The following is a 27,897-nucleotide window of genomic DNA, read 5'->3' on the forward strand; positions in this document are numbered from 1 at the left end:
GACCCCTCACTGCTGGTAAAATCTTTAGCCATATGAGCAGTTTTATATAAAGCTGTATGGTTATGTGCTTTGGTACTACTGAAGTTGAAGCAACTGCATTGCGGAGTTTATCATCTAAAGAAAAACTTGGCATAAGCTCTGTGCTAAGAAAGAATAATCAGACTAGTAACATGCTGTGACAATCATGTCAACATTCAGCAAGTGTCCGAGTTCCTTTTCTGTATTCATATTGTCATTTCATTTACATTAATGTTGAATATTCTCTGGGGCAAGGATCAGGTTTTTACTGTGCTTGCACAATGATATGCTTTTGTTATTAAACCAATCCTACTTATGAACCAGGATAAAGGTCACAACAGATGGTGCACATGCATAGTAAGACCATAACTAAACGATAAGAAACCTTTTTCTGAGTACATTTTAGTTGTTGAATCTAGCTCCTTGGAAGAGACCTCCTTAACAGAAGACAACATGGATTCAGTTGTAAAAGCTGACTGAAATAATCAAGCAACAATTGGTGACATGGACAGTGGGGCAGAGTGCACCTGCAGCAAGTCTGCCAATGAAAGCAAGCCGGGTATGGTCACAAAATCACAGAATCTTTCAGGCTGGAAAAGACCTCCAGGATCAGTGAGTCCAACTTTTACTGATCACCACGTTGTCAACCAGACCACAGCACCAAGTGCCACGTCCAGCTGAACACCTCCAGGGATGGTGGCTCTACCACCTCCATGGGCAGTTCATTCCAATGTTTAAATCTTTCCATGAAGAAATTCCTCCTCAATAAGGAGAGAAGGGAGGCCATCCAGAGGCACCTTGACAGGCTTGAGAGGTGGGCCTGTGGGCCTCAGGAAGTTCAGCAAGGCCAAGTGCAAGCTCCTGCAGCTAGGTTGGGCCAATCCAAAGCACAAATACAGGCTGGGCAGAGAACGGATTTAGAGCAACCTCGAGGAGGACTTGGGCGTGTTGGTGCATGAGAAGCTTGACATGACCTGGCAATGTGCACTTGCAGCCTAGAAAGCCAACTGCACTCTGGGCTGCATCCAAAGCAGCGTGGCCAGCAGGATGAGAGGGGATTCTGTCCCTCTGTTTTCCTCTGGTGAGATCCCACCTGGAGTACACACAGGTGGAGGGTGTGTGGAGTGCCCACATCTGGGCCCAACATAAGAAGAACTTGAACTTGTTGGATTAAGTCCAGAGGAGGAACACCAAGATGATCAGAGGGCTGGAGTACCTCTCCTGTCAGGAAAGGCTGAGAGAGTTGGGTTTGTTCAGCCTGGAGAACAGAAGGCTCCAGAGAGAACTTATAGTGCCTTCCAGTACCTAAATGAAGTTACAAGAATCCTAAAGAGGGACTTTTCACAACAGCATGTAGTGACAGGACAAGGGGGAATGGCCTTAAATAGAGGCAGTAGGTTTAGATGAGATATAAAGTAAAAATTCTTCCCTATGAGGGTTGTGAGGCTTGGCAACTGGTTGTACAGAGAGGCTGTGGATACCTGGAAGTGTTCAAGGCCAGGCTGGGTGGAGCTTTAAGCAATCTAGTGAAAGGTGTTCCTGGCCATAGCAGGCAGGGAGTTAGAATGAGATGATCTTCAAGGTCCCTTTCAACCCAAACCACCCTATGAACACAGTGAAACAGAAAAGAACAAAGCTGTACAGAATACGAGCTCAAAGAAAATAGGCTTTATTAGAAAGATAGCAAAGAGAAGGTAAGCAAAGGACTTCAGAAGAACATCACACAGCACTATCAACAGTAGAGGGCAGAGGAATGAGATAACAAAAAAGGAGATTGGTACCAAAAAATTAAGCATACTAGTAAAATATTTAAGGTCCACAGAGACTATGACTGAGATTTTTAGGCAGACGACTTGAAACATTTCATGGTAATTAAATGCATCCAGAATCCTCTATACCACCAAAGATACTGCAGCTGTCAAGAAGAAAGTGTCACGATTATAGCTTAACTACTGATTACAACTTTGGCAAGCAATGAAAGCAGAGGACTATGGAGCTGACATTCCCTGTGCTTTAGGAGTGTGTACAAGGCTTGACGAAGCAGCATCAAGGCAGAGAAGAATCAATTAAGGACTCTCAACAATGTCTCAGAAGGGACCGAACTAACAAAGCCTTTACTCACAGAAATCCTCATGCACAATTAGTTCAGTTGTTATTATCGTATTCCCAACTTCTTGAGGGTCAGTACAAACTTGGATGCCCCTGTGTTGTCTTAACATGAACATGACAACAGCAACTTTATTTTTGCACCGGTAAACGCGATCTTTCCCACGGGCAGAAAGAACCCGAAACGGAGTGCGCGCTCCCACGGCCGGGAGAAGGCACCGCTCAGGGCCCGGGCCCGGCCAAGTCCCGCCCCGGGGGCGCCTTCCACACCTCGGCGGCACCTACGGCCACGTCCGCGGGGCCTGGGGCCCAAGCGGGGCCGGGGTCCCTCTGCGAGAACTGCGGCCCGAGGCTCCGGAGCCCCGCCGCCCCGGGCCCGCCGCCGCAGAGGCGAGGAGAAGGCGGTAGAGGGGCCGCCACCCCGTTGCCGGGAGACCCAAGCCGGGTGAGAGGGCGCGAGTCCCCGGCGGAGGCGCGGCGGAGCCCGCAGCCCGCGCGGCGGGGCCAGAGGCAGGGGCGGCGGCGTGCGGCCGGCCCCGCTGCCCCGCCCGAGCGCCGGGAGGGGCCGGTGCCGCGGCGCGGCGGGACCGCGGGCGGGCGCTCACCTGTCTGCTTCTCCCGGATCCCGGCCGCCATCTTCCCGCGCCGCCGGCCCCGCCCCGCCGCCCTGCGCAGCCGCCGCGACACGTGGCGAGCCCCGGGCCGGGGGCGGGCCCCGCTCCGCGGCGGGGCTGGAGCGCCCGGTGACGATTGAAAACACGGGCCTGGGCTGTGCCCGGCTGAGCACACGGCCTTGTGCACCGCTTTTCTATGGAGCTGGTGGTGGGTTATGCCTCGGACTGAAGTTTGAAGAAGAAATAACTGAAGCAGCTTTGATACGACCACCTCATTACTAAATGGAAGGACTGATGGTTCAAAACCAGGGAGGGATCTAGCTAGAATTAAGTAATGTAGTTTTTGAGAGTTGCCGCAATGGAATACAGGTACAGGTTTGCCTCCCTTTGCCCGCGTTGCACACGCCACAGGCCCCTTTGCCTTCATGCCCTTCCAGCAGTCCCACGGGAAAGAGCCGCCCTGCCCCAGCTCAGCTTTGTTAATCTACACCTACCCAAATGAAACTACAGAGAATGGTGATAACACTTCTAGAGCTAAAATCCATAAATCAGCAAAATAAAAACACAGAAGCTACATATTTAACCTTTTATTGCACTTTGGACATATACACGATATTTCCCACAATTACTGATTATTTCAACACTGATGCTACAAAACATTGCTTCAAGATGCAAGAGAGTTTAGGCACTGATCCTGCAGAGTTCAAGTTAGAGCTACAAAAAATTTACAAAATTACATTGTATTACATAACATTCTAAATATCACAATTTTAAAAATAACGTTTATGTAATACAAAAATCAGAGGGTTAGAGTGTACAAACATTAACATTTTGAAAATGATTTTGTGTATATATATATATGATTTGACACTTCAAAAGTTTTTGCATTTTTTTTTCCTATTAGACATTCCCTTAGGTAAGAAACAGAAAAGCCTGAGCTTTAAACATATTTTACCATATAAAACAGATTCAAAATATACTTGAAAGGCCTATTTTGTAGGCTTCTATGTTTCAGTTCTATTTAAATTAGATTTTAGATACTATTTTCAAAATGCATATGCAGAATGTGAGTGTGAATTAATAAATGATAATCAAAAAATCCTCATGTTTTCAAGTTCCAGGACGTAACATCTTAATGACAGTAATCAAAGGTGCAGCACGCAATGGTTTAGACTTTTAGTATGAACAAATTTTTTCTCCTTTGGACTCTATTTCACTCTTCATTCAGTTAAAAAAGCTAACAGCTTTTTCTGGTAAGCATCCTCTGAATGGGTCACAAAGCAAGTCACAAATTTCTTGTTCCTTGGGTTTTCAAACATAGAGCTAAAATACTTTTTAAAAAATTATATCTACTTTGTTGAGGAGACCATAATAAACCCACTAACACTAATATATTACCGTTTAGTAGAAAATTATCACTCTAGAAAACAAATAGCTTATTTTATGTGCTAATTCCAGATGGAAACTAAAAGTTTGATGCAGAAACTGTGGGGCAAAGTTCTTTGGCCAAACACAAAAAGGATGCAATAGTTCTTTCATGGTAATCTTATAAAATATGCAGCTTCTATAAAATATATTTAATACACAACTGATGCATACACAATTATTCTCCCTGTGTTGCAGAAATTCTGCAAGTAAGCAGCCTCCCTAATTTCAAGGTGTGCCTCAGGCTATGTTTATGTAAAATGAAAACTACCCCATAATATTGCACTTCAGTGATCTGCTACAACAATAAAAACCTTACAATTTATATAAATTGTTCTTACAATGTCACAACAAGGGAGACAATTCTGTGTTTGGAAGTTAGCTTATTCAATGGATTCTAATGAAGAGTTCAAATAAATTTATGAGTGGTCTATATAAGTAAATGCTGAAAATGAGGAAATTCCTTTCCATAGCAGCATTCAGGAATATAACTTGAATACATGAAGTATTATATTGGAGCCCCTAGATAGAGCTGATCAAATCAACAGAAAAGAGAAAGACTACTTGTCCTGAACGGGTACACATTAGTATTAGACAATGGGAACAAAATCTGTGCAAGAAAAACCTTTCAAGCAATACTTCACACTATGTTTTTACTGATTTTACAAATTCAGTGTTTGGATATGATTGGATTTAACATTGTACTGCAGATCATTTTAAAGTTGACATGTTTTACAGCTGGCATATAGGTTAGTTCTGTCTTTATATAAAAACCTTTCAAATACTGAGTTCAAAAGTAATAAGCAATAAAAGGTGTGAATGCTAGTTTTGTAATCTGAGGTATGTTTTGAAGCTTTATGTTTACATTGTTTCATTATTTCTTTCTCCACTGAAGGTTTTAAAATGCTGTTTATTTAGTTCCAGGTTCTGAAGAATTTCTCTTGCCACTGCAGGTGCCAAAAGTCCTTGTCCTTTAAAATTACTCACTCTGCTTGCTACTTTCGTAAAATCTGTACTTCTCATATGGAAGAATAACATTACAGAACACATTTATCATTAGCTAGGCAAGAAAAACAAATACTGCACTAATTTTTAAAGTATAATATGATATCTGCAGGAAAGTCTTTATATTTGAAAAATACAAACATACAACATGAATCCTTATTATGTAAACAAATTTGTGCCAAACCACTCTCCCTATAATGGTAACAGACCATTGGGAAGGCTAAGAATACAAAGAATTTATTGACAAAATGAGAGTCAAAAATTTTGCAAAGACCAGAAACACAGAATATTATTGGAGAAAAGTAGACACTGAGAAAATGCTTAGTATATAAACAAGTCAAATTATATTCTCCAAGGGATGATATGTTTCTTTTACAGGAGACTTGAATGTGCTTTTGGCCAATAAGCAAAAACCACTGCTAATCCTGTCTTGATTTCTAATATTCTTAAATTTATAATGACAAGACTGATGAGATTAGACTGTTTCAGGCATTAATAATGAGAAATGTCTGATCTAAGACTTGCAATTATTTGCTTAGACTTTCTATTATTTTTTTCAGAATCACCTATCCATTTATACTTACTGTGGATGTACTTCCTTGCCAAAGAATTTAAATGCAAAGCAATTCTGCTTATATTTTCAATTCAAACCAAGCTATATTAATAAAAAGTATATAATTACTTTCCAGTATTTTGAAGAATGTGCATACATATAGACACATACAGATACATATGTATCTATATTACATCTATAGCACAGCTTATGTTAAGGACACAGCACAGGCAGTCAAAACTAACAGAGGGAAGTAGTATAATTTCAAAACAGAGGGCAGCATACATTTAAAAAAATGTATTTAAGTGCCCTTTTAATGCCACAGTTTTAGCATTAGTAACATTAAAGTGTTGCTGTACAGGAATCTCACTACTTATATTTTACAGCTTAATGGCCCAGCCATTTGCACAAACTACTGCAGCACTGAAATATATTTTATACAGTGCTCAGAATGCACCTGTGACTGAACTGGAAGAATTTAGAATAAAACCTAGAGAAGTGTCAGGCCCAGACAAGCTTGATGGTAGACTGCCTTTAGTTTAACAAAGAGTTTTAGTGCATGGTCGAATGAAAATACTTTAATGAAGGACAAGTTTATGTGGATAGATAGAAGGTAGGAGAATAGAGATGGTGAAGGTAATCTCACCCCTAGGGAGTTCCAGCTGTGCCAATTATCCAGCATTAAGAACAAGCCTGCCCTTAACAGGCCACAGCTGGATCCAATTAAGAGGGGTATTCTAAAAGAGCAGGTTGGCTGGTGGAGATGTGAGATGGAGTTTGTTGGCTGTGCAGAGGAGGAGGAGGAGGAATAATAATAGTAGTAGTAATAATAATCATCATCATCATCATCAGTGCTGTGAGGAGCTGCCCATGAGATATCACTGAGAAGGTATGAAACCTTTGCAATAGGATGGCAACAAGTTTACATGTTCTAGTAAGCAACAAACTTTTGTTCTTTCATACTTAACATTAAGTCTAACTGCTGTATTTCACTTTGAAAGGTATTGTTGCATGTTCAAAGATTTCCTTCTGTTTTTTACTATTCTGGTTCTATGAGTAATTAAAAATTAATGTATGACAGTAGAATGCAGAAAAAACCAAAACATTTGAACAAAAACAGAGACACAAGTTCAACCGAATTTTCTTCTTACACTGTATTATTTTACCTGTTTTCTCCCAATGTTCAATGCACTAGCCACAACGACCATAAAACTACAAGCATTTTAATTTTCCTGGGTTTTTATGAACCATCAGAACTTAAATGAATTAATACAAAACAATTACTGAAAAAATCCACACAGAGCTGAAGAACTGCATTACAGTTTTATGCAAGACAGCGCTCTACTGAAATTATCTTCAAAATGTACTTGGTTTGTTTTTGCTAAATAAGTTACCTAAGTATTTGATATAATCCACATATTTACCTGTTACAGAGTGTGGTAACATTTCATACCAGTCTACAGCAAAAGCTGACATTTAAACTACTTCTGCAAGAGATGTAGGATTCTTAAAGTCAAAGGAAAAATTTCAAAAGGAAAATTATTCAGGAGATAAAGTTTTTTTAATTTGAAAATAGTTTTCCCTCTCATAACATTACAACTTTTAGCATTATTTGAAGGAAAGATCAGAAAATACTAAAAGCATGTTGTCCAAAAATACAGTAGCAAACTGAAAGCAGATGTTCCTGCAGAAAACTCAAGTTTCCAACGTCCAGTTTAATAGCAAAAATACTCCCTTTCAACTCTTAGTGTGTTTCTGATGGTGAGCTCCATTTTATTTTTGAACCGCTGATATGTCTTTGTTCTAGGAAGCTCTAAGCAATTAAGAAGTCTGTTTCCAATGGGATACCTTATATGCAAAAATTTAATAGTAGGTTCAGGATCAAAACCAACAGATGGTATATAAGAGGAGCCTGTTACGAAGAGCAGAATATCCTCCAATGTTACTACAGAGTCACCATCTAAAAGAAAAGGATTACATTTTATCACTGATTGTCTGTTAGACATAAACCATTACCCTGCATATTAAGTGCTAAGAGGAAAAAAAACCCCATATGAAATCAAATTAATATGCTGAATAAATATGCAGAAGAAGTTTAGCAAGAAAAACCCACTTAAGTTAGTTCGGAAAAATCTTAAGTGAATACAAAAATCTCTTCTGCAAGGAAAATATAGAAAACAGTGGTCTTTAAGACTTCAGACAATCTATCTAATGAAGGATTTTTCTGTATCACTTAGATTGTGTGTTGAATTTTTTTCTTTTAATTCACAGGAATCCTAGAGCAAATATTTCAGATATTTACCACTCTAAAGGTTTGGGCAACACTTTCAGAAATTCTAATTAGTAAGAAAAAGGGGGAAGAAGAAACAATTAGGAACTGACAGTGACTACAAAATCTTCATTTATTTACATCACTGAAATCTAAAAATCAAATTCTGTATTGTATACCAGCAACTAAATAACCTGGACAGGGAAGGGGAGGATTTTTTCATTAAAAAAACCAAACACCGCCCCCCCCCCCCCCCCCCCAACTTACTTTCCACATCTTGCAAATAGCCCATCCAAAAATGAGCACCTTCAGCATTATTTACATCTGATGAGAAATGGATCGTAAAGAGACCGTAAACAGTTTCCGCTGAGAGTCTTTCGGGTTTGTGGCACAATATGCTAGAGAACAAATCCGGGTGCATTTGCATTTTCTCCAGAATGCCCAGTGTTTTCAAGCCCTGCCTAAAACTAGGAGAGGGAGATAAAAAAGAGTGACCATGCATCAGAACTCTGCATTTTATAAAGCTGCAAGATGGGATATAACAAATCTTCCCCATCTCCAGTCTCTTGTCAAGAGACTTGTCTCCTATCTTGTTAAGAAGGTTACATAGTACTACAGCTTTATCTTGGGAAATGCATTGAACTCTCATTTTAACAATCTAAATGTTTCTGTAGAGCTTTTTGGGGAGATGAAAGAATTAACCTTATTTCCTAACTGTATGTCAGGTACTTCACTGTATGTACAAAGTAAACTTTTTACTTCAGTAAGAAAACATAGCAGTTCTCTTTCTTACAAATAGTCTTTGGAAAACAGCTTAAATTCCTTGTCCATAGACAAAATGAGTTGTCTTAAAAGATAGTCTTTGTTTGGCTTTCACAAGTTTGCATGTTATTTCTGTTATATGTTATTTCATGTTATATGCTGTTATTTCTGCCTGTGCCAAATGCAGATAGCAGCATCCTGGGCAGTACTATTAACTGTGTTGCCTTGCCAGCAGCTCAAGGGAGATCATCTTCTTCCTCTGCCTAGCTGCAGTAAGGCCACACTTTAAGTGCTGTGTCCAGTGCCAGGTTCTGGCAAAGGGTGACTAGGATGATTAAGGGACTACAGCATAACCCTTTGAAAGGAGAGGCTCAGAGAGCTGGGACTCTTCAGCCTAGAGAAGAGAAGGTTCAGGTGGAATCTCAACATGTAGAAATATCTGAAGAGAATGTGCAAGGAGGTTGGAGACAGGCTCTTTTCAGTGGTGCCCAGTGACGTAGAACATTTAACAGCTAAAATAACCAACTCTCTAGTTACTCCCAGTCCTTTATAATGACAAGCAACTTCTTGTTCTACTCACTTATGCCCATCTTAAGCCCATCTCCCAAATGCACAAAACTCCACTACCTCATCGTCTTTAAATGCTTAAGTTTTCAAGTTAATGTTTAAGTGTTTAATGCACTAATTACTATGTTTTACTTTTTAACTCACTAATTTTAAAATAGATTGCTCAAACATGCCAGAAGGCCTTGAACTGAAGGACTAAATGCTTCTGACCTCTGTTTAAAAAAATCATCACAATAAGATTCAGTTTTCATAGCTCTTTGAGACAGAGTTAATCAAATTTGTCAGAGTGTTGTGGTGAATACTACATGTGAAGTTTAAATCAGGCTATGCTTGTTGGAAAAAATTAGCATCCAATAAATTTTTATGATGAAGAATGCGAATTAGAAGTAAGGCCAGAGACCAATCAAAGAACAGTCAAGAGCTGCAACTTTTCCAGCTAATGAGGTCATCATCACCTCACAGAAACATCAATGCAATGCTTATGTTCTAAGCAGGCCAACTTACACGTGTTGACAGTATTGCACTCCTAATAGCACACACAAACTCCCTAATTAGAACTCTAGAAAACTCATTTGAATTCTAAACATATGTTTAAACATTTCTAAAACATAAAGATTCTAAATTTGAGCAGTTCTGAATTAGAATTGAACATAAGCTAGAGAAATTTTACAGTGCAAAGGTCTTTGTGATGCTGTAGTTTAAAATCTGTAAATCTGCCTTCTTCCTAAGGTTGAAAAGGGAATGTAATGTGACCAAGGAGAAGTCAGAGCAGATGTGTAGAGAAAAGTTTTTTGGTTTAACTACTTAGTTAACAGTTGCTACTTAATCAACTGGAAATCACAGTACACTTCAGTGGTTTAAATGGAGAATGAATACCTGAAAGTAGTATTCTTAGTATGAGTTTTAGCAACATATTATTTAGTGTCAGAGCCCAGGACATCTCTCTGGATGCCCTGGATGTCTCAAAGACCTGGCAGGAAGCCAAAGACACCTGGAAATTCGACCTTAATTCATGGAGCAAATTGCCAACTTTATATAAAGAATTACGGGCCACAAAAGTTTAAGTAGCATAGTAGTAGGAATTGCAGGGTGAAGGGAAAAAACTTTGGAGCACTGTACAGGGGGGTTTTGTATGTTGTACAGGGGGGTTTGAAATTCTGTACATGGGGGTCAGGGGTTCTAAGATGGAGGGATCTGGGCGTGCCCTGTCCTTCTTTCTTCTCCTTGGCATCCATATTCAGGATGATGTTGGCACGTGTGGATTGGTTCATAGTGAAAGTGCACTATTTAGAGCTGCAGTGAGGAAAACAACGAAGAAGTTTGAAAACTCAAGCAAAACAAACCTTTCTAGGGGTAAAGTAATTCTCTTGATTACATGATAGATCAGTATGTCATTCACCAGCATGTTCTTATCACACAAAGTTGTTACAGGTCTTAAACAGCCAGCAGCAGTGAGGAATTCACAGCAGTCCTGTAGTGTAGACTGTAGGCTGGACAGACTATCTGCATATTTTATCTGCATAAAAAGATAAATTAGGCACTCGTTTACTACATGTGTGTATACATATATGTGAAAAAAAACCCTTTTCATTTCAAGAAAATTTATATTCAGTAAGTCCTTTATCTCCAAATATAGTCTTGAACAAGAACAAGAAATAACTTATTGCATATTACCTTTTTTATTGTTTGTGCGACATCAACATCAGCAACATCTTCCAAAGTTGGCTTCACATTCTCTGGACCATAGACAAGACAATTGAACAGTGTTTTGGAAAAGAAACCAGGAGGTGGACCACCATGAACCAGAGAAACGGCAATCATTTTACCAGCTTCAAAATAAAGATTTTCTTTTACAGCTGCAAATAAAAAAAAAAAGTTTATTTAGATGCATAGAAATTATTTCTGATCCTAATTTTTTAATAGAAAATGTCATAGTTCCTTTTTTTCCTTAATGACTTTCGCTATCTTCTGACAGTTCAAACTATAAGACCATATTTTTACATAGGAGTACCACATTCTTTTACACCAACTCCTCAGCCACTATCAAGGTTTGGGAGATCTAACTTCCTCTTCCACTTTACATCCAATGAGTATTTAATTCTGAAGCATAAGAACTCAAAGACATAAACTTGGGGTCTTTTGGAAGCATACTATGAAAAATAATGCTCTATAAATTTGAGGAAAGGAAAATAATTAGCAGAGACAGTGAATCAGGAAGAAAGAAATTCAATTAAAGAAAACAAACACACCAACTAAAACATTCCAAGTCTAGTCATATGCTGTTTTTCGATGGTTGTCATCAACATTTCCAACCAACACAAATTTTTTTAATTACAAATGCACACACCATCCCTCGTTACAATCGAAAAAATAAAAAAATTAATCCCCAATTTTTATCCTTTGGGCTGAAGATTAAAAATATTTTAAAGTTACACATTTCTCAATTTACTTTTAAACAAAGCAACTAATTACCTTGAAAATCAAAAGACAAGTTCTTTCCAGAAGAGCCCTCAAACAATGACGAATTCTCAAGGTGAAGCATTAATGCTTGGAAGAAATGGTGTTTTGATACAGCAGAAGTCTTTGTCTTTGATCTATTTTTGCAGTTTGAGAAATTTACTTCAATAGTGTTTGTAGGACTGAAGACGCGCTGTCTAAATCCTTTTAAAGCACTACTCCAAATATTTTCTGCATTGATGTTAAGACTTGTTGTTTTTGTTTTAACTTGTATCTTTAACTCCTTCAGTATATTACAAACTTCCCTTCTTTGCTGTCTTAAATTCCTACAAGAAAATTGCATGTATTTTCAGATGAAATCTATGATTCATAATTAACAACAGTTACACAAAAAATATTTAAACAGTCTATTAAGAAGAACACTTCTTTAAACACTGTGGCACATTCAGGCATTGCCTGAATTGTATCAGTAAAACATTTAGTATATATTTTAAAAATTTTAACACTGTAGTGGCGAGTTTCAGAATACTTCTAAGAACTGATAGAAGGAGGTGAAAATAATTACCCTGGCATAAATCAAATACTGATTTTCTTAATTCAGTGACTCCAACAACAGTGCCAAACAATTATCACACAAGTTGACATTTAAACAACGTGAAACAAGTGAGAAATTGAAGTTGATAATTTTGTATTACAGATGTTTTGCAACCAAATTAGAAAAATTGTTGTCACTATAATGAAAAAGGTATATTTGAGTAGGAAGAAAATTCTCATTTAAAAAAACAAGATGTTTTCTTTACTAGCTTCCAACCAAAACTATCTCAAGTACTGTATTTACTAGAAATACCTTATTCCCTCATCAGAATTGTTAGCATATAAGGTAGAATCCATAAATTAACTACTCACAAGAAGATAATGAATTTTATGTCCTCAAACTGAATATTCTATATTAAAACATGTTGTTTTAGCACTGACTTTATACAGTCATGAACTATTCACATGGTACAAATACAAAAACATTTAAAATTTAGGACCCGTCTAATAAGAAGGGAATAAAAAGAATGGGAATAAAAAGAATCCTAATTGCTATTTTCTAAAGAATGTTTAGCATGCATCAATAAGACAAATATACATTTCTGGGTTTTGAACCCCTTACTACCTAACCTAAGAACTCTCAGTAGGTTTCATTCTTTTCCCCTCACACCCTCTAGCATTTATAAACAGCAGAAGCCTTTCTCAACCTATGACTTCCATTTTTAAGTGTATACTCATCTCATTTTTGCCGTGACTATATATGTATATACACACACATATACAGTATAGAGAGATATACATATATGGATACTGTATATACACAAAATATCTATGTGTTTGTGTATATACAGTATCCATATATATTTCTCTGTACATACTGTACACAAACATATATGGATACTGTATATACACACACACACACACACACAGAGACCCTCCCCCTTGCATGGTCTGTAGGAAACACAGTAAAAAGCCACGTGCTAGATTACTCTTCAAAATAAGAAAAACAGAAGAAATACTTGTGCCTCAGGGACCAGTTCCTGTTTGACATCACTGGAGATGGGGACACTGTCACTCTGTTGGATGCTGGCTGCTCTAGGTGTGAGCAAGGTGACACGTTCTGGCACATTATCTTTGGTGATCTATAAGCCAAAACAGTATTTTAAGAAGATACAACTGAAGAATGTATGAACACTTCCTATTTCAAGGTAGCAGTGTAGTTTCCCCCTAAATCAGTACTGAATCTCATTTGTATCTCCATTTCTAAGAAGTCCACCAGTGCCTGAACTACAATTTTGAAAATAATGATTCTGTATTTTATTACATTGTGGTCTTAGGATGTGTTTTTAGTTGCATCTTATACATCGCATGAAACTCCTGACTGACACAGTAAGTAAAAACTAAAAATATTAGTTTTTACAAACTTGAAAAGTTTTTATTACAGCAGAGGAAAACATTATGAACATCCATCTTTAAGTCAGACTTCTAGAACACTATTAAAATGGAAAAAATACCAATAAGCAAACTTTGTATATTGTATATTCTTTGTATATTTGTATATTCTTAAGTTACCACTAAATTGTTAAAATTCCTGTAACAAGGCTCTATCTTTACCAAACTAAAAAGTGGTTTACATACCACCAAATCCAAATAACTACAGCAAATTTCCAGAGTACATGGCTTACTCAGAAAACTAAATTTAATTCCAAATTTATTTGATTTGGAATTTAATGTAAGTTCCTCCTATGGAATAAGCCATCATTTCCTCATGTTTACACATTATCTTATGGCAATGATCAATTTCTGTGAGAAAACAGAAAATTACACACTGGAGTAGAAAACTGCGTGGAGATCCAGATGACTGCCGAGGGGACTTTGGAGGTGGCTCTTCCAGCAAACAAGGTGTTCCATGTGTCTTTTCACAGGTAGCCAAAGCACGCTTTTTCTGTTTGCTATACTTCCCTGTATGATTACATTATATTAATGAATTTTCTCGTTGCAAAGTATGCTTACATAACCTGAAGTTATCATTTAAGAAATCACCATCACATCCATAACTTCACCTGATTTTGCGAAGATACTTCTGCATTCCATGCACTCCCAGTTTTTCTCCCATGCCTTCACAGATGAACAGGCCAAATGAGTCCCACGAGAACCGCAGTACTGGCAACGTTTAATTTCCCATTTACTAAAATGAAAAACTTAAGTATTTAGAATTAGAAGAATGAGGCTAGTTAAACAAAAAGTAATCAATAGTAAGTGCAATCCTGACACTAAACCAACAAAGCATAATTTTATCAGTCTGGCAGAACTGATTCTAATCAAGGAGACTTTCTTCACACAAGATGTACTCATAACTGGCTGCAACAAGAAAAAAAAGCTACTCATGTTCCAGCACCTTGCAGTGAATGAGACTATTAGTACTCCCCTGTCCTGAAGTCAACAGACTGCAGGCACTATTTTCTTCTCATCCTGCTAGTCAGCAAACTCCTCTGTTTTTATGGGTATCCACTAGTCAGCTCTTCCAAATAGTAATTCTTTTAAAGGAGAGCTCTCAAGGGAAGCATTCAAACTACTGACCTAAGTCTACTACTTTAACAACAACTTCTTGTAAAGTATTTTAAATTGCTGAATTAAACTCTTAATGATACATACACAACATTAATTTAGGTACATGCTGTGTTGATACACAAATTCTGCTTCACCTGTATAAAATGAGGACAAGGTAACTGATAATCCCTTAAATTTGGTTTTCGCTTTTATAACCAGATCAAGTTAAGAGAAATTTAGTATTGAAATATGATTATATTGAGTAAAACAAACACACTATCTAGACAGTGTGTTGGCTTGACATTAAAACGTGATGCCGAAAAATACCAAAACATTTACATAAATAAAAATTATAAGTAACCACAATGAAAAATATGTAAAAAATCCTATTCTATCCTATGTTATACTTTCCTGCTTAAGTATCATACCTATCAGGTTCATTATAGTCTCTTCCTTTCTTGCAGAGACATCTTTTAACATCACAGTGTTGATAACAATGCAGTAATTCTTGATATGCATTTTCTTCAAGTTCCCAAGATGCATCCCTGTAAACAAAGCAGAAGAATATCAGAACTCTATTTCTGATTGTTTCAATTGGTTACTTTGTATTTTGAAAAAGATATATGCAATAAACATATGATTATATTTCAGTCGTCATGTTCTAGGTAACAGGGGGTTCTAGGTAACAGAGGGAGAAGGGGGGAAGGAAAAGTCTAATAACTAAAATAATACTATAAAACACATAGACGGAATTTTTCTTGCATAGTTACTTTGATTTCAAGTATTTATGTTTTTTTAATATGACTTCAGTGACAAAGCACGTTTGCTCTGTCTCCATCCCTTTTTTCTCTCACAGAAAACAAGGATATTTGTTTAGGCAGCCTACACAAGTTACCACTGAAACTGGTTTCATGAATGGTAACTCAGAATGTTCCAGGCCACTACGGTGAAGTTCATCAACTATTTTGACTGTTCCTCCTCTCCAGAATCTCAAGCTTTTGTCTCAAGAGGGAACTGACGGTGCTCTCTGAAGAGACTAATAGTTATTAAGGAATACTTCTAACAAAGAAACATCATTCTGATCTCTTTCTGTCATATTTTTAGCCTCATCAGGTGATAGAAACAGGAAAAACAGCTTGGAACTTTGGAAGCAGATGATATACTATCATAACCTTTGCAGTCCCTTGGCAAAAGATAGGAACTGTATGGCTGAGTAATCAGCCAATTACAATTCTGTCTTGACAGAAATGCAGATAATTAAACCTGGACACAGAAGATACACTTCTTAGCAATCTCTATGTTAAGGAAAAATGATTGTATTTAAGAAGTGCTTTTATCTTCTAATTAGGTTTACAATTTCAGTTGAATCATAGCATTAAAAACTACTTTTCAGAGCTTTGTTTTGTGTTTGATATAACAAATTTCACCTTTACCAACTTTTATGCATATCTAAAAGGAAACAGGCTACTCCTTACCAAACTGAACAATTCTACAACTAAAGGCAGAACAAACATTTCACATATTAATAGCTGAAGTTCTGTAGAATAAAATAAATGTTTGTAACAGCCTATCAAAGTTTTCATACAAGAGTAATCATTAACAAAATTACTCACCTTTCTGGAATGTGTATGCCCATTCTCAACATTTCTTTTTGAAATCTGTCCTGGTTATTACATACTGTGCACCTAAAGAAAAATATCCCAGCACTCAAAGCTTGATACTGTGCCAAGGAAAAAAAAAACACAACAAAGAAACCAGACCAATTATTGAATTACTACCATCCTTAAGATGACAATAAATTATGTCTTAATGTTCAGATGCATTACAGTCATGGATACCGTCCTGACATGGGTGTTAAAGCTGGTATCAGTCATGATGTGACTTGACATTAAAGCAAATAGCAAGGATTTTCTCTTCCTTTAAGGAAAGAGCTCATATGCCAGAATAAGGTTCATAAATGAAAGCACCATCCTTTTCAGTCAACCTCTCCAGATCCAGTATAAGTTTACAAAAAGAATGTTGTAATTTTTCTAGTCTTGGATTTAGCCAGAGAACTGATGATGCAGAAATTACATTTTTAGCACTCAGATTCTGTACATAATGACTTGTTGAAACTTGCTGAACTTCAGTTCCCAAAAGTAGTTAAGGCATGAAATATGTATCGTACATGCAGAAACGTGGATTGGGCACAGGGGAGAAAAAATAATAGCATTAAAACCTCAGAATCCTTTTGTGTCCATAATGCAATTTTAGCACTGTTCTTCAAACCTATATAGTATACTTCATAGCTACTACCTACACTTACCAATAAGCAATTTTTCCATTATTTTTAAACAGAAATGTGATCTCCATGGATGCAAAAAGAATTAAAGGGAGAACCTGTATTACCTGCAAGCATTCTCGATGAAACCAAGCATTTTTACAGCAAGGACTTTTCAATACAGTGTACACTGGAAGATGTTCAACCAAATCCAGGCATATTGTGCACTGTGAAGCTCCTCTAGGTTCTTTATCCATGTCTTGGACTGGTCTATGTTCCCAACAGTAAGATCTAATGAGAATAATTTATGGTTCCATTAACAAAACAACATTTTAAGAAACTTCTTAATAAAATTTGAAGACAGCAAAATAATTCATTAATCCATTTTTTCATGCGCAAGTGCTACGCAACAAGCTAAAAATGCAGACATACTGGTTTTGGCTTTGTCTGGGCTTAAATTTCTTAATAGTAGCTTGTATGGCGATGTTTTGGATTTGTGAGGAAATCTGTGCTGATAACACAGTGATGTTTTAGCTATAGCCCAGCAGATCTTTGGAACAGAGTCCAGACCTTTTCTGTTTTTCCCCACCAGTGAGCAAGCAGGCTAGGGATGCACAAGGAACTGGGAGATGAGACAGTTGGGATGGCTAATCCCTACTGACCTAAGGGATATTCCATACCATGACATCCAAAAAATGCAGCTCTAGAATAAACCTTTCTGAAAATGCCTTATCTTTACATGTACTTGAGGTGATGAAAGTTGTTTTCTATTAATTGCCTGCCAGATTTCAATCCATCCACCCTAAAAACTGAGCTCACAACAAGGATAATGCACTCAAGAGTATTTTGACTACAGCCAAGATGCCAGACAGATGACAGTAAAAGAAAACAAAACATTTTAATGACATTTGATATTAAGCCCATTTCCCATGCAGTCCATCTCTAATAAACTTGGAAACACAACAAAATGGCAGACGTGTTTTGACCATTTAGAGATACAGGTAGCCAAAGCTCTGCCATTTCAACAAAGCACAGGAGACAGGCAAACAAAAAACCAAATCAACCATTATGCAGTTTATTTCAGAGTTCAGAATTACTGTTCAGTTTCATAAACAACTTAACTACTTGTATAAGCATAAAGTCATGTATTTAGAAGTGTTGAGAATCAAGTTCATAAATTTTAGGTTCACAATGTAGCCATTTGACTTTAATGTCTACCACAAATCAGGTATTTGTTTCCTAGATAATCTGATGTCATTTGCAGCTATCAGCCTATCCAATAACAAGCTGTGAAAGAAACCCAAGTCACCTCCTGTCTAAATATAATAATTAGAAAATGGAAAAACAACAAAGCCCAAAACTCACCTGAAGTCTTCCATAAACTGGAAAATGCATTCCTTTTGTAACCCACAAGGAAAATGGTAACTTCGTTTGCATTTAGGAGCTACACATCCAATTGAAGCTCCCTTTTTCTTACAGATATTACATTTCTAGAAATAATTTGTTTTGGAAACAGAATATTAATATTTTAAATACAAGTAAAATTACAGGAATTAAACCAACAGAAAAGTTAGAAAAAGTGTAAGAAAGAATAGTAGTCAATAGATGAAAACTGTGATAAGACTAATGTGGTTTAGCTCTGTTACAAAGAGTAAATATGCAGTTATGTCCCAGACTTAATGTATTGGTTTATATGCATATTGTCTTTATATGCATATTGTCTTTATATGCATATTGTCTTGTAAGATAACATACAAGTTATTTTGCCAGTACCTATCATTTATATAGCTATAACAGGCATACACATATATATACTTATATATAGGCATCAATAAATCATTTACTCTCAGCTTCAAGCTCAGCACAATGTCATGAGGTATTATGAAAGTTTAATTAATTCACTCTTATTTATCTGGAACTTACCCAAGGAATAACAATAGCTGCAAACTCTAGAGGCCCAGGGAAGCTGACTTCAGTTGTGAGGTGAATTGTAATGGAGCATCCGGGCCCCACTGTGATCTCAGAAACATTCACTAGGCCTCAGCCTGAACCAACTGGACTCGACTAAGCCTCTCTGGAAGCTCATCAGAAACACTGTTCCCAGGAACTAAGAGGTATCTAATGAGCTCCTGTTTTATAACAAACAAGTCTTGGAAACTTTTTCTTGCCTGAACAACAACCCAAGTGGAATAGTGTTTTTGTTACTGAAACTTCAGAGAATGCTACCAACTCAAATTGCAGCCAGGATGGAAAATTACTGTCACTAAAGCCCACTCTCTTGTGACTCTATAAACAGTGGTTCAAAGTGAGACTCTTGGAGCTCAATTCCCAGAAGACATGGGGCTAATGTGTATGTCTCAAACACTGATAACTTTATGGCTCTGGAGCCAACCAGGGACTGCTGGCAGTAACACACAAGAATTGTTGGTGATAACCAAGGATTACTAGTATGGACACACTGTGAGAAAGGAGAAGATTTCACTGGAGCAGAGGGCCTGGCAGAGATGCACTTGGCTGTGAGAAAGAACCACAACACAGCGTAGTGCAAGCACAGGAACATGGAGCAGCAGCAGGCATGGATTCTGGGGTGGGATTTAGACCCCCAAAGCCCTCCAACCCATTTCCAGAAAGGCCTGAAAGAACAGAATTCTCATGGTAACTAATTTACATAGAGGGGTGGAGAAACCTATCCCGAGAAAGGTACCCTCCACAAAGGCCAGGCCAAGTGTGTAAATGACTAATAAAACTTTCTGCCTTCTAGTGGACCCTCTGACTTTTGTCACTCTTTTTGCCCAATGAGCAAAATCTTGGGTGCTTCCTTCTCCTGAAGGGTGGATCATTACAATTTCTGCAGGGCTTTTTTTCCCCTTGTGGCTTCCATAAATCCAATATACTTGTTACTTAAACGTATAATTCAGGTGCTTGAATGCACCCAGCTCATTGTTTACTGGAGGAAGAAAACAAACCCCACAGGCAGTACGCTAAGAGCACTTAAAAGTTACCTTTTCCCCCTTGTTAATACCAAAGACATTATTCTTACCAGTTTTGCAGCTCTTTTTACTTCTTTTCTAATATCTGTGATTAAAAATCCATCTACACCTTCATCTTCTTCACCCCTCTGCCAAATGCCACTTGACATCAACTACAAAAACAAATGAAGTATTTTAAAACATCCACCTAACCTAAAGATTTAAAATCACATACAGTGTGCTTGACAAGTAAGAGAAAAGTTTAGTCTAAAAAAACTCACTGGAAACATTTTAATGATTAAAAATCTGCTATAAAACAAATTTTTTGTCTGACATGACAATAACCAGTAAAATGAAAATAAGTATTTCATAACATCAGAGTACTGTATAATACTATAGGGCCTGAGATGGCGTATTTTGCCTTCCTTTTTGAACTATACAGACTATTCAGATAATTGTCAAACAATTACTTTCAGCATATAAATCTTCAGAGGAAGTAAAATTAAATTAGCTTAGTTAATATGAACGACAATTGTGCTGTGAAGATAATGAAGCACAGTAGGAAGTAACTGTACTGAAGTGTCACCTAAGAGGAAAAGTAATTCGCTTTAGAGGAGATTTAAATAAACACAAAATCAAGTAACTAGGCAAATCACAAGAGCCTGATGATAATTTAAAGTTAGGCAGCTACATTACAATTTTCAAATAACTGAAGAGTTTCACAACTTGATGCTGTTTATATTCTTTACAATCTCATTTTATAATTTCAACATAGTACCATTTAAATTAGTTTTATCAATACTGTACTCAAATAAATGTAAGATTACATACCCAAACCAATTAAATATATTTTTCCAACTGAGAGACATTTGGCAAAGAATAATTAAACTGTCACTAAAGTGCCTCTTTGTAGAACTCTTTTCTTATATAACATACACTATATTTAAGTAAAATCACAGGGCTTTGCTCATTTTTAAAAGAAGCAGAGACAAAAAAATGTAAAAGATACTTCAATGAGCTTCCTGCAGTTAAACACCTTTTAAATCCTAAAGCTCAGCATTGCATGCATGACTTTTCCTACCTGTTCATCAGGATAGGATTTTTTAAAAATAATTTGATATGGCCTTATATAGGAGAGAAAATTACCACTAACATGGTATAATGGCCTCTATTTCCTTACAGCTGCTCAAAATTTATTTAAAACCAAATTTCTCTATGTAACTTCAGAAAACCTCCACTCTCCTTAGTTTTTAAAGGATTCAGTATTCAAACTATTAAACCATCTACAGTCAACACTCTTTAAAGAACTTGTTGAGAAAACATACCCCCTATGTTACATCTGGTACTCGACACCCATTTTAAAACTGGGGAGAATAATTCAAATTACATTTATTAACAAACAAAAGACTTTATATCCACAGCTTTGTTTACATTATACACTTCTACTAATTAGTGAAACTATACTAATATGATCAACAGGGTACATATAACTTAACTAAAAATTAGGACTTAAATGTCACAATGTTCTGTGTAATGTCAGAGAATAGCTCACAGCCAGCAAGAAATATTGACAAATTAAAAAAAACCTTTTCTGTACTTTCCACATTGGGTGGAATTTTCACATTTCAAATTCTGAAACTACATTTTTCTTATAGGAGGCAATATGTAAGTGCAAAACTTCCTTTTGTCTTAACAAGTACCTTCATTGCTATTTGCTATGATAGGTTAGGAGAATTAATGAATTCCTTTAAGTGGATCATGAACAATTTAGCTTTGAATAACGGCTTATTGGGACTTACTTATTTCATCTGCTGCAACTGACAACAAGAAGCTTTCAGGGCTATCAGTTAAAGCTCACATTTCAAGCTTTGCAACAACAAAATTGTTACAAAACATGACAGGTTATTAGTATTAAATACTTGTTGCACCTTTTTTTTCAGATAAAACAGAAAACTCCAAGATCAATACCATACACTTACCAAACAGTAATAATGAACAGTGAGATTGTATTCCACATAGGTCCTTTTTTCTCCATACTTTTCAGGGCAGTCATCTGTCCGTCCACAGAGAACACAGACTAAAATATAGAATCATGTTTATAACCACAGTGAGTGTACTGAATTGCTATGGATCAGCTGCAGAGCAGTAGCTTTCACCTCTTTTAATCACATGCATCTTCAAGTAAATTACTGGATAAAGGACAGTAGATATCCCTTTCCTTATTGTTGAATTTTATAATAGATACGGAAGAATGTACTATTTGTTCCTCTAGTTACTAGAAAGAAAATACTTCATCAGCCTGCTGATTCAGGAGTGGTCTATCAGCCAAGCTACATTCACAAGCAGATTGTGCTCCTAATTGAAATATCCTTCCCCAAACACCCAAAAAGAATCATCAAATGGCCAACAATGTCCCGGTGCATGTGAAATGTCATCTAATTGCTACCACAGCTTTTAAAAACATTTAACAATTTGAGACAACGCTGCATTTAACTAATACCTTGAGGTTTTTCCACTTACCAAAGTTTCTAGCCCACTATCATAGTTCCACGGACTTTTAACAGCTTCCCTTTAATTCCCAGTAGATGTATAAAATACATTTATAATATTCTAGGATTAGGAACAGTCACAGCAGTAACAACAGCACTGCTTCAGCCTAAGAAAGTGCTGAATGGTACATCTCTAACACAGCTCTGTGTGATTTGGATAAATTCACAAGGTTACCTGCCTAAAACATCTGCAGAAAATACTATTTGAAAATAGTCTAATTATAGCAAACAAACCTAAAAGAGTTTTAAGTTATTTCTTTTTCATTTCCTGAGACAAGTGGTGATTCTAACACAATTTCACATAATGGTTAGTGTTGGAAGTGACCTCTGGAGATCATCTGGTCCAAAACCCTGCAAGGCAGGTGACACAGGACCTTGTGCAGGTGGCTTTCGGATGTCTCCAGAGAAGGAGTCCATGACCTCTCTGGGCAGCCTGTTCCAGTGCTCTGCCACCCTAAAAGTAAAGAAGCACTTCCACATGTTGAGGGGGAAGCTCTTGTGCTTTAGTTCATGACCATTGCCCCTCATCTGCCACTGGGCACCACTGAAGAGTCTGACACCCCCTCTTGGCACCTGCCTCTGAGATATTTATATGTGCTAATGAGATTCCCTCTCAGCCTTCTCTTCTCCAGACTAAACAGGTCCAGCTCCCACAGTCTCTCCCACATTTCCTCTCCCGGAGAGAGATGTGCCAGACCCCAAATCATCTCTGATGCCTCTGCTGAGCCCTCTCAGAAACTCCTTGTCTTTCTTGTACTGAAGAGCCTCAAACTGGACACAGAAATTTGATTATTAGAAACTCACCTACTCTCTGAGCATGAATAAAACAAGTCACGACTACCGTTATATATGCATATTACGTATTTCTGAAATTATTTGATAAAATCTTTACTCACTTTTTGTGCTTTGAACATCAAAATCAGTCTTTTCACTCATCCCGAGTTCTTCTGGCTGTCTATCATGCAAAAGAAACAAGGTATTAAATACATCCAGTGCATTAAAGAACATTATACACCTCTTTTATGTTTAACTGCAAAAAAAAAAACAACAAAAAAAACCTCCATAAACCGAAAGTGGGATTATGATAGAAGACTATAATAATTCAACCGTTGTTGTGGGAGACAGGGGTTCAGAAAGCAGAATGCAATTGTCCAGAAAAAAAATGTGGAGACCATGAGAGATATAGCAACTTTTACCTATTTCCCCAAACTAACAATACATTCTATTTCCAGAAGAGAAAATAAAGTCCGATGCAATAGCTAGTTATCTACAAACTTAATTGTACAGAAGAGTTCTTACTTATTTTAAGCAACAGAAATAATGGTTCACAGATAACCCAAGAAACAGCTCTGACTTCTGCTCAAATAAAGATTGTACTAATGCAAAGAACTTGAAAACAAAAACATAACTGAGTAGTGATGTGACTATGAATATAGTCTCCATTGTTTGGAGAAAATGCAGAACCCTGGCCTAATCAGAGAAACCCTGATCCACAAAGGTGAGCAACAAAAACTGGAACATGCACACAAGTGAATTTACACCATGTAGGACAATGTATTTTACATTCTGAAGTAGAAAGCAATTTATTTAGAAAAAGTGACCTAACTTGCATTTCTTTCAAACATCACATGAGCTGTCCTTTACTGTGTGCCACACCGTGCACCCTTACCCTAGCCCAACTTGGAAAATCAAAACCAAACAACCCAAACCAAGTAATTCCTAGTTTCTTCACTACAGCACCAAGATGATTATTTTTTTCTCAGAACCCTTCCAGGAACACATCTGTAGATCTTTGACTTGCCTTCCCTTAGGAAGCTGAAGAAAGCACTACCTAAGTTCTGCAAGCCAAGAATCAGGAGTGATGGCCTGCATCTCCAGACTGGAACTCAGGTAGGCAGACAATTCCCACTTGCAGGCTAAGGCGAACAGGGAAGCACCCAATAACAAATCCAAGGGTCAAACCAGAAGCCTGACAGACTGCCAGCTATCCCGGTATTTACAGTTTTGATGACTACCAGACATCAGCTTCAAGAACAAGCTTTAAGCTAATTCAAACTATTGCAAATAAAGCACTGTAGCAATTTTACTGGAGATCTAGGGAAGGAGGCATATTGGGAAAGAAAAATAAAGGGAGGCAGAAGTCTCGGGCACAAGGCAAGTGTCCTGTGCCACTGAGAACCAGAGTAGTTGCACAAAGGACCTTGGCCACAAAATGGTCCAAAAGGGAAACAAACTAAAAAGCATCACCACTAAATTAGATGAAAACGTTCCTAAAGAAAAACCACACTGATAGACAGATTAAGTAAGTGACTACTTATTTCCCAGAAACACACTTCCCTTTTTCTAAATAAAGAGGAATAACTATATTTAACCAGGTACAGAGGGAGCAGAAGACCCAGAGCTCACACACATTCCCTGTCTTCAGGATGTCCCCAGGATGATCACTATGGGTTTCACCGTTCTCACGCTCCTGCGGTAATACAACAAATAAACTAACTTCACACGGCCACATAAGCTTTTTTTTAGTAAAAAGCCCTACAGGCGGACAAAGCACATATGTGGCTGGAAACAAGATCACCTTCCCTTGGCTCCAGCAAAATAGAAAGAAAAAAGAAAACACTACACCACCCTCAATTCCCTCAACTTTTTTCAAATTCTTTCAGGTACGTTAACCCAAAGTTCGAATTTACAAGTTAAAAGACAGGCGGATCAACCATTAACGCCCCCCGCAGAAGTCCTCAGGGGCTTTTCACAGGAACAAAGCAATTCCGCATCCATCTGTTTGCAAGGCAGGAACGAGCCCATTATCGCCCTGTGTCTAGAAAACTGGTGTAAATAAAATGTATCTACTTTGCCTAAACAGGCTGGAAAAGTCCTCAGAGAGTGTGTTTTGCTACATTCGGTAATTTTTTACTGCTCCATAACGTAACGCGTTTGAAGAGTCTTTTAACTAGAGATTAAAAAAAACAAAGCCAGCCCCAAGAGGCACGGGATCAGGCACACGTTTTCCCAAACACAGGAACAAAGGAAGTCTCCCTAAGCCACCTGTGCACCCCGAACACCCACGCAGTGGGACCTCCAGGTGGGCCCGCGGTCACCGCCCGGAGCCGTGTCCCGCGCAGCCCCGTCCCGTCCCTGGGCAGCCAGCCGCGGGCAGCGCCCCGGCACGTCCCGAGGGGCGAGCCGGGCACGGGGCTTCGGGGCCGCGCTCCCCCGGGCCCGCAGGGCTCAGCCGCCAGCCCCGCCGGCACAAGGGCCACGGCAGGTCCGGCCCGCCCGCTCCCCTTCCAGCCGCCCTCCGCGTCTCCCCGGGACGCCGCCCGTCTCCCGCCACCGCGGAGCAAGAGGGAGCATGCTTGCTTCGTTCTCCCGGGGCTCCGAGCAGCGGCGGCTCCCCAAAGCACGGGCTGGGAGGCTGCGGCTCGCCACTCCCCGCACGGCGAAGGAAGGGGCTCCCGCCTCCCTGCCCCGGCAGCTCACGCAGCCCCGGAATCGCCCCGCAGCGCCGAGAGCGGCACTCACCGCTCGGACCGAGCCGGGCCGCGCCGCGCCGCTTCCAAGCCCAACATCAACCGACGGCCGATTCAAACCCCAACATCCGCCCCCTGCCGGAAGCGCGGCTCGCCCCGCCCCGCGCCCTGCGGCCCCGGAACACCGGGCAAGCCTCTTTTGGAGGATTTACCTGAGGAAACAATAGGCTGCTTTTTTTTTTTTGCTTTTTTTTTTGCCTTTTTTTTTTTAAGAAATATTTTTAATTTTTTTATTTTATTTTTTTTTAAATTTCTGTCTTCTGCAGCTTGTTCTCAAGGGGCCTAGACTGCCACCGTATGGGGCCGTGCTGACCCTTTTCCCCCCATACCTGCAATGAAATGGAGTTTCTCAGTGGGGTTGTGTTTGATGTTTGTGCTGATGTTTTTCCATTGGAATGCCACTGGTGGTGCACCGTGTTACGAGAGAGCTCATTCCAGCGGCTTTGGGATTTGGCGAGTGCTCCTCGCCGCCCAGCAGAGCCGGAACGCTGCAGTGCCGAGGTCCATGCGCTGGGAATGCTGAGGGGGTGTCAGCTCAGGGTGTCACCCTGCACGCTACCGAGAGCGGCTCTCCGCCATCCCCGCCCTCACGCTGGTCTCTGCAATAGCTGCTCCACACCTTTATTCCCCCCGGTAACTTGGCTGTAGAGCCCGGAGTCTGTGCCCATCCCCAAGCTAGATCCGAGATCCCTTGCCCCGGCTGGAAGTTCTCTAGCTGCAGGCAGTGGCGGAGCAGAGAGCTTGTCTGGAATCTGTAGTTGGTTCGGCAGGTGTGGGGACCTGCAGCTTGTTTTCACTCAACTGGCCCCATTGTCCCACTGCCTCTCTATTTTCCTGTGCTTCTTCACCTATAATATGCCTTCGTCACACCCGTTCCCCTAAACATCCCATAACGCCTTTTGCTACCCTAAAATACCCCATAGTGACTTTGTTCTTTCCTGACAAATATGTGATCATCTTCCCCCCTCATCAGTTAGGAAGTTCCAGCTTTTTTTTTTTCTATATTTATGTAAAACTCTGACAAGCAGTGCATCCTCTAAACATCTGAAGTATGGCCAGCTGTCTAAAACTCCAAGCCACATATGGAGATGCTTAGTAGTCATGTCATAACTTATAAAGTTTTTAGGATATACACATGATGGTAGCATGTTATACTTGGTTTGCATGGTTATATAACAATAAAATTAACATGATAACTGATAAAGTCCTTATTCTTTAATTGTTTTTAAAAGAAAGATGTCCAGGTTACCTTAAAATTTATATATATATATATATATATATATATATATATATGTGTAATTTTTTTTTTAAAATCATGGACTTATTCTTTTCTTCTGAAGCTCACAAAGCACTTTAAAATTATCTTTCCACTTGTGATGACCAGCTATAGTTTATATATCTCTGTTTTTTTAACTTGATAGTTTCTTGAGATTATAAGTTCAGTTAAAAAAGATAAAAAGTTTTTCCTATTTCATCCTGTAAGTGTCAGAAAAACTTCCATTTCTCTCAATCCAAATTATCAAACTCTAGTCTGTCGATGTGAGTGTGCTGTTTTACTTCAATAGTTCATGTTGTGTTTTATGTTTTAAAGCTGTATTTACATATCAGCTAATACTTGCCTTGCAGAAAGCATTTTGTAGAATAGATTATTGGTAATGCTGATGAAACGCTTTTGATTCAGACATTTATAAAATATTCCAAAATGAAATTGTATCCGTTTTTGCATGAT

The 27,897-nt window shown here is 38.5% G+C and overlaps 2 protein-coding genes across 4 annotated transcripts in view; both read right to left on the minus strand.

Annotated features, from left to right (window-relative positions):
- SCFD1 (sec1 family domain containing 1) overlaps nucleotides 1-2,817 on the minus strand; it is a 49,279-nt gene extending 46,462 nt beyond the window's left edge. Inside the window, exon 1 of one of the 2 annotated variants that reach the window (XM_064424053.1) lies at nucleotides 2,730-2,817. In XM_064424053.1, coding sequence (XP_064280123.1) covers nucleotides 2,730-2,760 — 31 coding nt within the window. In that variant the 5' untranslated portion in view covers nucleotides 2,761-2,817. Of the gene's footprint in view, nucleotides 1-2,140; nucleotides 2,322-2,729 lie in introns of those variants that run through there. The other variant, XM_064424055.1, reaches the window with a different exon arrangement.
- Nucleotides 2,818-3,310: 493 nt separating this feature from the next.
- Nucleotides 3,311-26,681, minus strand: G2E3 (G2/M-phase specific E3 ubiquitin protein ligase). Of its 2 annotated transcripts, none has more exons than XM_064424062.1 (16): nucleotides 26,498-26,681; nucleotides 23,535-23,593; nucleotides 22,069-22,166; nucleotides 20,161-20,262; nucleotides 18,486-18,610; nucleotides 17,249-17,411; nucleotides 16,474-16,580; nucleotides 15,289-15,405; nucleotides 14,374-14,498; nucleotides 14,140-14,272; nucleotides 13,330-13,452; nucleotides 11,792-12,102; nucleotides 10,994-11,175; nucleotides 10,663-10,835; nucleotides 8,258-8,457; nucleotides 3,311-7,681 (listed from the first exon to the last, which is right to left on the minus strand). In XM_064424062.1, exons 2-16 carry the CDS (start codon nucleotides 23,572-23,574, stop codon nucleotides 7,437-7,439), a joined length of 2,244 nt encoding a protein of 747 aa, XP_064280132.1. In that variant the 5' UTR covers nucleotides 23,575-23,593; nucleotides 26,498-26,681; the 3' UTR covers nucleotides 3,311-7,436. The 2 variants fall into 2 exon arrangements, with proteins under 2 accessions (XP_064280132.1, XP_064280131.1); XM_064424061.1 differs by lacking the exon at nucleotides 26,498-26,681 and adding an exon at nucleotides 26,161-26,257.
- Between the last annotated feature and the right edge of the window lie 1,216 nt (nucleotides 26,682-27,897).

This window comes from Passer domesticus, chromosome 6, assembly GCF_036417665.1.
Source record: "Passer domesticus isolate bPasDom1 chromosome 6, bPasDom1.hap1, whole genome shotgun sequence".
Classification (NCBI taxonomy): Eukaryota; Metazoa; Chordata; class Aves; order Passeriformes; family Passeridae; genus Passer; species Passer domesticus.

Bases quoted from the DNA above. Each gene is read 5' to 3' on its own strand.
- G2E3 (XM_064424061.1), bottom strand. From the start codon at position 26,207: ATGTTGGGCTTGGAAGCGGCGCGGCGCGGCCCGGCTCGGTCCGAGCG. The intron at 23,594-26,160 runs GTGAGTGCCGCT...TTTGCATGATAG, and splicing joins GGCCCGGCTCGGTCCGAGCG to ACAGCCAGAAGAACTCGGGA. The intron at 8,458-10,662 runs GTTTGTTTTGCT...TCCCTCTCCTAG, and splicing joins ATTACTTTACCCCTAGAAAG to TTTTAGGCAGGGCTTGAAAA.